The sequence below is a fragment of the Girardinichthys multiradiatus genome, chromosome 9, assembly GCF_021462225.1.
Source record: "Girardinichthys multiradiatus isolate DD_20200921_A chromosome 9, DD_fGirMul_XY1, whole genome shotgun sequence".
Lineage (NCBI taxonomy): Eukaryota > Metazoa > Chordata > Actinopteri > Cyprinodontiformes > Goodeidae > Girardinichthys > Girardinichthys multiradiatus.
Window position 1 is genome coordinate 1,274,101 of NC_061802.1, and position 12,272 is coordinate 1,286,372.

General features: G+C 38.5%; 1 protein-coding gene across 2 annotated transcripts; it reads right to left on the reverse strand.

Annotated features, from left to right (window-relative positions):
* Positions 1–5,660: 5,660 nt before the first annotated feature.
* LOC124873774 (zinc finger and SCAN domain-containing protein 2-like) lies at positions 5,661–9,557 on the reverse strand. 2 transcript variants are annotated; one of them, XM_047374730.1, is made up of 3 exons: positions 9,034–9,557; positions 8,762–8,908; positions 5,661–7,357 (listed from the first exon to the last, which is right to left on the reverse strand). In XM_047374730.1, the coding sequence occupies exon 3, from the start codon at positions 7,340–7,342 to the stop codon at positions 6,095–6,097; it is 1,248 nt and encodes a 415-aa protein (XP_047230686.1). In that variant the 5' UTR covers positions 7,343–7,357; positions 8,762–8,908; positions 9,034–9,557; the 3' UTR covers positions 5,661–6,094. The 2 variants fall into 2 exon arrangements, with proteins under 2 accessions (XP_047230686.1, XP_047230685.1); XM_047374729.1 differs by having other exon boundaries at positions 8,762–9,557.
* Between the last annotated feature and the right edge of the window lie 2,715 nt (positions 9,558–12,272).

Below are 12,272 nucleotides of genomic sequence, written 5' to 3' on the forward strand. Positions count from 1 at the left end.
CCAACCCCGAATGAGAGACGCGAGACCATCCCCCAGTGGGCCCACCACCTGCAGGGGGAACCGTGAGGGACCGGTGCAAAGAGGATTGGGTGGCAGACGAAGGTGAAGACCTCAGCGGACGTGGAATGACACCTCGCTGGGGGGGGAGGAGCCTGAGCTTGTGCGGGAGGTCGAGAGATATCGACTAGAAATAGTCGGGCTCGCCTCCACGCACAGCGTGGGCTCTGAAACCCATCTCCTCGAGAGGGGCTGGACTCTCTTCTACTCTGGAGTGGCCCACGGGGAGAGGCAGCGGGCTGGGGTGGGTTTGCTTGTCGCCCCCCCAGCTCAGCCATCTAATGTTGGGGTTTACCCCAGTGGATGAGAGAGTCGCATCCCTGCGCCTTCGGGTTGGGGACGGGTCTCTGACTATCATATCGGCCTACGGGCCGAGTGGTAGTGCGGAGTACCCGGCCTTCTTGGCGTCCCTGTCGGGGGTGCTGGATAGTGCCCCTCCCGGGGACTCCATTATTCTGCTGGGGGACTTCAACGCCCACGTGGGGAACGACAGTGACACCTGGAGAGGCGTGATCGGGAGGAATGACCTCCCCAATCTGAATCCGAGCGGGGTTTTGTAATTGAACTTCTGTGCTAGTCACGGATTGTCCATAATGAACACCATGTTCAAACATAAGGGTGTCCATCAGTGTACTTGGCACCAGGATACCCTAGGCAGGAGGTCAATGATCGACTTTGTTGTCGTATCATCAGACCTTCGGCCGCATGTTTTGGACACTCGGGTGAAGAGAGGAGCTGAGCTGTCCACTGATCACCACCTGGTGGTGAGTTGGATCCGCTGGGGGAGGGGAGTCTGCTGCCCCCGCGACCCGGTCCCGGATAAAGCGGAGGACGACGAGTACGAGTACCTCCCACATTAAAATGACAGGTGTCTCAGTTTCATTGTCCAACCCCTGTATATATATATATATATATATATATATATATATATATATATATACATATATATATATATATATATATATGTATATATATATAAATACATATACATACACATATATACACTGCTCAAATAAATAAAGGGAACACTCAAATAACGCATCCTAGATCTGATTGAATGAAATATTCTCATTGAATACTTTGTGTTAGGGTTTATGATTATTGATTGATTAATCTTAATCAATAATTATAATTACAAATTATAATCTGACAAAATCAATTTCTTAACCAAAAACCCTCATTTATGAATCGAGACCAGAGATGTTTCTGGTGTTGTAATTGTGGCTCAACGCCTCTGACAATTGCAACCGTTGAATACTCCGTAATAATTAATAACTATTGCCGGAGATGTCACTGTTTAATCGACCGTTTCTGCTGAAACGTGTGGAACTTTAACCTTATCTTGACTAATGAATCACTTTGTGCACACAATGAACACAAAACGCTCTCTCTTTATCTATGTGAATATTTATTAATTTTCACCTACTCAACATGCAAAATTCTACAAACACATCTAAGTAAGCAAAAATCAACAAACGGTAGTGGGTATGTATTGAATCAACCAGCAGTTTATGGCACTACAGACGAAGGAAAATGAGAATATGAGTGGTTGTGTGGTGGCGAGTGGTGGGGTTTGGAGCGCAGCTCCGATTGTCCTTTATGATCTTCTGATCATAAAACTTCCCCCTAACTCCTGAGCACAAAGGATTCTAACTTTTGGCGGCAAGCTAGCACAGTGAGGTTGAAGACAAAGGGGAAATGGAGGATTTTACCATGAGGTCGTTTTAACAGTCCAGTCTTGCAACGCACCCGCGTTGACTCTCAGATAGTAAAAACACAAACAGCTCCAGGACCGCGGCGGATCCCGATATCAACATAACACATCAAAGTTTCAATAAGCAAGGTTACATGCACATATTATTCAGAACACATGAGATCCTAACCAGCGATTCTGATCGCTTCTACAACCTCTGACCCTGCCCAGGCCTTCTAATAAAGAAATAAAAGATTAAATTAAAAAAATGGGTTTTACTTGGTGTCGTAAGTTAATTGTGCATCCACAATCAACTTTAGGGAAAGCGGTCAGTCTTCGTCCTTTGGTCTTCTTGACAAAAAGGAAAAATATGATCTGACCATCAAAGTCGACTTGGAAATTAAACACGGTAGCGGTTCGTCTCTCTGAAACTCCGTGTTCTCAGTTACGTGTTTAACTCACGTCTTCGATCGGCAAAGTGAAATCTCTGGCCTTCTTAGTCCAAAAACCACAGTTATGAATTGTTCGTTGTCCAACGAAAGAGAATGAATGAACTTTGCAAAGAGCTCTTCTCTTGAAGTGGCGCGCTTCAGTCACTAGTCCGGTTTCTAGCAGAAGGCGAGTTTTCAAACCTGAGCGCATTCCTATATAGCGTCCTGTGACATCAGACTTGGGACGCCCAGTCATATCAGTCGCAATGCTCGATGGGATATGTAGGAGCGGGCTGTCCCGGGTACAAAATGGCCGATGCCATTGGAGGGGCACAGTGACGTCCAACAACGTGCAGATAGTCCAATACTCAACAAACAAGTGGTCCAACATTTGTTCTGTACAAAGTTGAATGTGCTGACAACAAAATCACACAAAAATCATCAATGGAAATCAAATTTATTAACCAACGGAGGCCTGAATTTGGAGTCACACACAAAATTAAAGTGGAAAAACACACTACAGGCTGATCCAACTTTGATGTGATCTCCTTAAAACAAGTCAAAATGAGGCTCAGTATTGTGTGTGGCCTCCACGTGCAGGTCTTCAGGTCTGGGGAACGGGCGGGCCAGTCCATAGCTTCAATGTCTTCATCTTGCAGGAACTACTGACACACTCCAACCACACGAGGTCTAGCATTGTCCTGCATTAGGAGGAACCCAGGGCCAACCGCACCAGCATATGGTCTCACAAGGGGTCTGAGGATCTCAACTCGGTGCCTAATGGCAGTCAGGCTACCTCTGGCGAGCACAGAAATGCCACCCCACACCATTACTGACCCACTGTCAAACCGGTCATGTTGAAGGATATATACATACATACATATATATATACACATATATATATATATATACAGGTCCTTCTCAAAATATTAGTATATTGTGATAAAGTTAATTATTTTCCATAATGTCATGATGAAAATTTAACATTCATATATTTTAGATTCATTGCACACTAACTGAAATATTTCAGGTCTTTTATTGTCTTAATACGGATGATTTTGGCATACAGCTCATGAAAACCCTAAATTCCTATCTCACAAAATTAGCATATCATTAAAAGGGTCTCTAAACGAGCTATGAACCTAATCATCTGAATCAACGAGTTAACTCTAAACACCTGCAAAACTGTCGGGTGTTTCTACTCCAGACTTTGGCACCTTGATTTCCGAATGACATGCAGAATTTGCTTTCATCTGAAAAAAGTACTTTGGACCACTGTGCAACAGTCCAGTGCTGCTTCTCTGTAGCCCAGGTCAGGTGCTTCTGCTGCTGTTTCTGGTTCAAAAGTGGCTTGACCTGGGGAATGCGGCACCTGTAGCCCATTTCCTGCACACGCCTGTGCACGGTGGCTCTGGATGTTTCTACTCCAGACTCAGTCCACTGCTTCCGCTGGTCCCCCAAGGTCTGGAATCGGCCCTTCTCCACAATCTTCCTCAGGGTCCGGTCACCTCTTCTCGTTGTGCAGCGTTTTCTGCCACACTTTTTCCTTCCCACAGACTTCCCACTGAGGTGCCTTGATACAGCACTCTGAGAACAGCCTATTCGTTCAGAAATGTCTTTCTGTGTCTTACCCTCTTGCTTGAGGGTGTCAATAGTGGCCTTCTGGACAGCAGTCAGGTCGGCAGTCTTACCCATGATTGGGGTTTTGAGTGATGAACCAGGCTGGGAGTTTTAAAGGCCTCAGGAATCTTTTGCAGGTGTTTAGAGTTAACTCGTTGATTCAAATGATTAGGTTCATAGCTCGTTTAGAGACCCTTTTAATGATATGCTAATTTTGTGAGATAGGAATTTTGGGTTTTCATGAGCTGTATGCCAAAATCATCCGTATTAAGACAATAAAAGACCTGAAATATTTCAGTTAGTGTGCAATGAATCTAAAATATATGAATGTTAAATTTTCATCATGACATTATGGAAAATAATGAACTTTATCACAATATGCTAATATTTTGAGAAGGACCTGTATATACATATACATATATATATATGTGTATATATATATGTATGTATGTATATATCCTTCAACATGACCGGTTTGACAGTGGGTCAGTAATGGTGAGCTTCTCCAGCTTCCTGTTGCTGTTCTTTTTTTATCACAGGCTGCCTCTGAACAAGGGGTTAATACTCTAAGCAGAGCAAAATGAGATTATGATCTGACTTGCCAAGATGAGGTCTTGCACGAAAACACGACACTTCCATAAAACAAGTCCAACATTTTGTTTTCTCTGTTTGAGCATCTTTTAAACCAGTGAAAGTTTAACCTGTGAAGTGAAAACCATTTCAGGTGACGACCTCTTGAAGCTCATCAACAGAATACCAAGAGTGTTTGGAGCAGTAATCAAAGCAAAAGGTGGCTACTTTGAAGAACCTAGAATATAAGACATATTTTCAGTTGTTTCACACCTTTTTGTTCAGTATATAATTCCACATGTGTTAATTCATAGTTTTGATGCCTTCAGTGTGAAGCTACAATATTCATAGTCATGAAAATAAAGAAAACTCTTTGAATGAGGTGTGTCCAAACCTTTGGTCTGTACTGTATATATATATACATATATATGTATATATATATATATATGTATATATATATATATATACATATATACATATATATATATATACATATATATATATATACATATATATATGTATATATATATATATATATACATATATATATATCACTGAATATGTATATATGTATATATATGTATATATATACATATATATATATGTATATATATATATGTATATATGTATATATATATATATATATATATATACATATATATATATACACATATATACATATATATATATATATATATACATATATACACATATATATGTATATATATACATATATATATATATACATATATATATATCACTGAATATGTATATATGTATATATATGTATATATATACATATATATATATGTATATATATATATGTATATATGTATATATATATATATATATATATACATATATATATATATATACATATATATGTATATATATATATATATATATACATATATATATATCACTGAATATGTATATATGTATATATATGTATATATATACATATATATATGTATATATATATATGTATATATGTATATATATATATATATATATACATATATATATATATATATACATATATATATATATATATATATATATGTATATATATACAGTACAGACCAAAGGTTTGGACACACCTCATTCAAAGAGTTTTCTTTATTCTCATGACTATGAATATTGTAGCTTCACACTGAAGGCATCAAAACTATGAATTAACACATGTGGAATTATATACTGAACAAAAAAGTGTGAAACAACTGAAAATATGTCTTATATTCTAGGTTCTTCAAAGTAGCCACCTTTTGCTTTGATTACTGCTCCAAACACTCTTGGTATTCTGTTGATGAGCTTCAAGAGGTAGTCACCTGAAATGGTTTTCACTTCACAGGTTAAACTTTCACTGGTTTAAAAGATGCTCAAACAGAGAAAACAAAATGTTGGACTTGTTTTATGGAAGTGTCGTGTTTTCGTGCAAGACCTCATCTTGGCAAGTCAGATCATAATCTCATTTTGCTCTGCTTAGAGTATTAACCCCTTGTTCAGAGGCAGCCTGTGATAAAAAAAGAACAGCAACAGGAAGCTGGAGAAGCTCTGCTGGGTTGTTTAGAAGCTACAGACGGGGATGCATTATACCAAAATCACTGAGTCAATACAATGACTTCAACAAACAAGCAAACAACACAGTTTTGGTAGATGTTCAAAATATTAAATAAAACCCCTATGATAGACAACATAATGATGAAGATTTATGACCCAAATCTCAGGGATGTGGCTTCTTACCTGTATGACTCCTCATGTGCACATTCAAGTTAGACTGCCTTGAGAAATCTTTTCCACAGGTCAGACATGAGAAATGCTTCTCACCTGTATGGGTTCTTATGTGAATAGTCAAATGGCGACCATACCTAAAAGTATTACCACAAATTTGACAAGAATAAGGCTTCTCACCTGTGTGAGTTCTCATGTGCTCAATTAACGTGCTTTGTCTGGTGAAATCTTTTCCACATCTTAAACACGAGAAAGGCTTCTCACCTGTATGAGTTCTAAGGTGCACAGTTAGGTTAGATTGCTGGGTGAAATCTTTCCCACAGGTCAGACATGAAAAAGGCTTCTCACCTGTATGAGTTCTTAAGTGATGAGCCAACTGGTTAGACTGTCTAAAGGACTTACCACACATTTCACAAGGATATGGTTTTTCACCTGTGTGAGTTCTCATGTGTCTCGCTCTTGTACTGTGGTTGGTAAATGATTTACCACACAATTTACAAAGATATGGCTTCTCTCCTGTGTGAGTTCTCATGTGGACATTTAAGTACTTACGCTTATTGAAACATTTGCCACATACTTCACATGGGAGCAAATTTGTTCCACACACTGTTTCTGAGTTATTCATATTGTCGCTGTGATTTCTGGTGTCCTGATGTCTCTTCTCTAGCTTCAGCTCTATATCTCTAACTGATCCCAAATCTTCAAAATTGCTCCCTTGTTGATGTTGCTGCTCAGCCATAGATGAGTTTGCAGAGAGGAGTTGGTTTTCATGTGTCTCTAGTTCACTGCATGTTTGTTCATGACTAAGAGTCATAACCAAGGTGTCAGCCTCCTGCTTCATTTCAAGCTCCTCTTCATCTTCTGGTTCCTCTTTAACCTGTACAAGTTCTGGTTCCTCCTGCTCCTCTTTAATTTTGACACAATCTGGTTTCTTCTTTGTCTCACTCATATGTTGCAGTTCTGGTACATGGTAGAGTATTTCTGCATTAACATGAGTCACCATTAAAGTATTAATCTTCTCCTTCACTAAAGGCTGCCCCTCTTCCTGAAAGATGCACACTTCAGCTTTTTCTCTTTTTATTGGTCGAGGTTCTGCTTCCTCTGTTGTCTCAGTCATCAGCTGTGGTTCTGATTTCTCTTGTAGTTCCATAGTATTTGGTATCTTATGATCAAGACTGGAGTTCCTATCTTTAGTTATAAGAACATGATCAGCGAGAACCTCCCAAGAAGTAACAGACATGATGCTGTGGAACGCCTGAAGGAATAAAGAACAGTGGAAAAGAAATAATAGTTTTCTGTAAAATGCATGTAAATAGATCTGTAAAAACACTAAAGATAGATAAAGGTATGTTAATTACATTTTAATCATTTTAATTAATGTTTCTTTAAAAAAAGTAAATCCATTACTTTTTATTAACCATGTTAGGTATCAGAAACATGGAGCAAAGTTGCTTCCGTTCATTTTCCATTCGGTGCAGAGGGCACTTGATACGGTGTATATGACATAATGTGCAGAATCTGACAAGTCTGCATGTTGAAACATTAAATAATAGATGTTACCCATCACTGCTAGCTGATGCCAACATAGCGGATATGTGTTGTAGAGGAGGCTTGGAGTTTTACATGAACCTCAACCTTATCAAGATGTGGATATGTTTTTAATACAGACCAGGGACCTCTGTGAATGATTTGAGAAGTGAATGAGTGATGAAAAAGTCTTATCTTGGGGGTATACTGATCTAGGTATTATGTAGCAGTTTGTAAAATCGTATGTAAAAAATTCTAATTTGAATTTTAACCTTGAGAAACAGGTTGGTTTTGTAGTGAAACAGAGAAATTTATCTAAAGTGAAAGCACTTTTATCCTTTAAGGATTTTAAACGGGTGCTTCTTGCCTTCATTAGCTACCAACTGGATTACTGTAACACTCTGTATATCGGTGTTAGCCAGGCCAGTCTCTCACCACTGCAGTTAGTTCAGAACGCTGCAGCTCGTCTCTAAACACGAACAAAAAGCATGAACATATCTTCCCAGTGCTCACTTCCTTTCACCAGCTGCCTGTTGGTTTTTGAATTAATTTGAAAGTTTTATTAATTGGCCCTGAATGGACAGGCTCCTGTATACCTGTCTGACCTCCTGCAGCTTCATGTGCCCTTCAGATCTCTTAGATCTAATGCTTCTAGTTGTTCAGGCTGATCCACAGAGGTGATCCGGCCTTCCCAGCTACATTTCTTTCTCGGTTATCCTGAGCTATCTATGTAGGAATGCTACAATAGGTTTAGGCTGCTGAAGGACATACTGACCAGTGGGAAAATTCAACTGCAGTAACCACCATTCAACCGAAAGAGGGCAGCATTAAGAAATATCACTGAATTAAACAAGTTCACATGAAAATGTAAAATATTGCACAGTAACATAAAGATCATACCCTTAAGGCCCAATTGATGCAGTTTATCTGCAAAAAATGTATTTGGAGTTCAGTTCCACTTTAAAGATTTAAAACCAGCTAGATGTCAGATTTTTCACAGGTTAGCAACACTGCCATATTGGGAGAGTAGACCTGTCAGAAACAAGTTATCACATGTTGTTGCAGCTGAGACGGTCAACGCAGGAGCTAACTACTATTTACTGTCAAAGTTCATCAAAGATGGCTCTCTTACTTTCAAAACTTGCTTTTCTTCGTCAGGGAAAAGAGCTGGAAGCAGTGCAGTGTCCAATAAATGTCCAGTTTCCTCTGTGTAAAGTCCTTTTTGTCATTTTCTCAAGCAGGAAACTGGTAGCTTGTTGTCCTCGGAAAGTTATCAGAGCTGAGAAAGAGACATGATGGAATAAAGCCCATAAAAACTTAAATACTTTTAAATTCTATTGCAATACATGTGTTGTGAAGGATTTATTAATTAAGATATTTAAAGTCTGTAAGGATTTACATTACTTAAAATGAAGTGAACTTTTCCTCTCCTGTATTCTGAGTTTTTTTTTTTTGCTTCCATATTGTATTTGTTACAGTCCATTAAAACATGTTAAATTGTTTGTTTGAAACATAACCATAACTCAGTTGGATGTTTCCTGTTAAAATCGGTTTGTTCAGTCCTGTGTGTCATATTCATATCGGTTAGCTTCTTCTCTCTGATTCCTGCTCAAACTGACATTTTATCATCAGCATACATACATAATAGTTTCCTGGAGAGCCTTAGTTTGACTTATTCTGCAGACTTGTGTTCTCCGTCGTGATCTCTTCTATTTTCTCTCACTAAAATGCGCTATAAATAAATGTAAAAACACGGAGCAAATAATCAAGTTGGACATGTCCTGCTTCTTCCGCTGTATCAACTAGTTCCCTCATCACAGATGACGAGCCGAAGATATTCTTACTGCAGACGCTGACTTATTCAGCCAACACAGCGAAAACCGATAAATATTGGGAAACCTAAAAGCTAATGCTGCTAGCGCTTTGGATGTTTTTACTTTCGCCGGATGTCGCACACGGAGATTTGCACCAGAAACGGTTACAACCACTTAGTTTCCGCCTGATTTAAGTTCCGCCTCCAGCTACAAACATTTGTATTTGGCTCTAGTTCCACAAAATAAATATGTTTTCGCCAAGTTTTGTTGTGCTTCTTTAAAATCGATCTTTGTGTCTAAATAAATTGAATTTACTTCAGATTTTATTACCATTTAGATTTAATAATTGACTACTTATCTCCATTACAGCTACTTCAAGACTCAGCTGCAAGAATCGTGAGAACCAGAAATCGAGCTCAAATCACCTATTTTAAACTCTCTTCATTGGGTGCCTGTCCGTTTCAGAACTGATTCCGAAGAGGTCTAACTGGTGGTTAAATCTCTTAATATTTTAGCCCAACCTATTTATGAGATTTCCTCCTGTCCTACAGACTATCGAGACCCCTCAAGTCTTCAGAAAAGGGTCCAGTGTTGGTAGCTAGAACCTAAAGTGTGAACTTGAACATATGGATCTCAGATGTGGAAAGGACTTTCTGAGGACAGCGGAGAGTTTGGATGTTTTTAAGCTATTCAGCCTGGCTTTTAGTTGAAGGTTAGAGTTTTTTACTTTTTTAGTTTATTTCAATGTATTGCTCTTTAGGTTATAAATGATGAAATTAAAAAAAGTACAGTTGCGTGTTTTGAGAACTTTGTAACTATCCTAGATTTTATTGTTTGTTATTTATGTTTTTGTATGTTTGGTCTTTACTTTAGTTTTTTGTAGATGTTTATCATCTCAGAGTATAAATGAATACAAGCCTGTTATAGCAATAAATACATTATTTGAGAAAATAATATTCAATTGATAACAAATACTACTAGTGCTCAAAATAAGACTAATAATAATATCATGAGGTTTAGTGGCTAATCTAAAGCTGTCCTCAGGTCTGAGTGTGTGTGGATTGTTTGTCCTGTGAATCTCTGTTGCCTTGTGATAAACTGTCAATCTGTGCAGGGTGTACCCCACCCCTCACCCAATGACTGCTGGACCTAGGCACCCGCCTCAGTGACCCTGCATAGAAAAGCATTTATAGACAATGGATGGAAACTGATCTGATACAGCATTGAAAACCAAGCATAAACTGCTTGTTCCATTCTGCTGGCCCTTGTTTTCCTTCATAGCGTCCTACAACATTCTCTGAAGAGAAACTGGATAGTTAGCAGTTCAGTCCTGGTAATGTGTTGGGACCTACTCCACCCTCTGTGGAGCTGTGGGGCTCAGAGCTTTTTAGCTGGAGTTCCAGGTTGTAATGAGCCTCCCACAATAATCCCAGCGGTGAAGTGAAAGCTTCATCTGTAAGATGAAATCTTTCCGTTTATACTGAACGAACAGATTCGCAGATTCCAAGAATCAAGGAGAACAAATATTTCTCAGATTGACATTTATTTATCAGCCATAAATGACCTTTAATTAAGGTTATAAGGAAACAAAAGTCTAGGGAACAAATAATAAATGTGATCAAGAATTATCTTTATTATTGATCCTATTTAGGTTTTTTTATTATTTTATTTTTACATTTTCAAAATAATATTTAACTAGAACCCAAAGGACCAAAACGTAATAAAAGAAAGTGGGGCATGTTGGGACATTGAGTCATTGGATACATCTTTTCCCAATGGCTAAGATATAAATAAAATGAGCTAAAAAAGACAAAGACATGACTAATGTAATCAGAAGAACAATAAACAAGTAAATCAAAATAAGAGAAATAAATAATCAGAAACACGTTCAATTCTGGGTGGATGAGTTCCTCCGTAACTTGCAATATCAGAACCACCAAGAAGACTTCCTATATTTCAGTGTGCGGCGAAACTCTGGAACTGTCTGAATGTGGAGCGACAGCAAGGTCCAAATATTAGGCAGCTCAAAGAAGGTACAAGAGGATGGTTATAGATGAATATGCAATGTAAATTATTATTATTGCATTACCTATTGTAAATATGAACAGTACTATATCATTTAACATGTATGAATAATGGATATATATGCATAACAAAAAATGGAACTATGAGGTGTAAAATTGTTAGTATTCTTATGAAAGCAGAAGCCAGTTGAGATAATATACAGTACTGTGCAAAAGTTTTAGGCAGGTGTGAAAAAATGCTGTAAACAAAGAATGCTTGCAAAAATGAAAGTATTAATCATTTATTTATCAATCAACAAAATACAGTGAATGAACAGCAGAGAAATCTAAATCAAATCAATATTTGGTGTGACCACCCTTTGCCTTCAGAACACCATCCATTCTTCTAGGTTCACTTGCCTGGAGTTCTGGGCCTCGTGTACAAAGCGTACTTGTGCACAAAAACCATGCAGCGCAATGTTTTACACACAACTCTGCATGTACAAAAATTAATGTTGCATGAAAGTGTGCATGTATATATCCACACAAACGTTTGACCTGCCATGAAAATGTGTGGCAGCCACACAAACCTTTTAAATCAACAATAATAAACTAGAGAGAACTAAACCTTACCTAAACACACTGAAATATGACTCCGTTCGTTTGTTCGTCGTCTTCCGCTTATCCAGGACCGGGTCGCGGGGGCAGCAGACTCAGCAGAGATGCCCAGACGTCCCTCTCTCCAGACACCTCCTCCAGCTCCTCCAGGGGGAGCCCAAGGCGTTCCCAGGCCAGCCGAGAGACATAGTCCCTCCAGCGTGTCCTG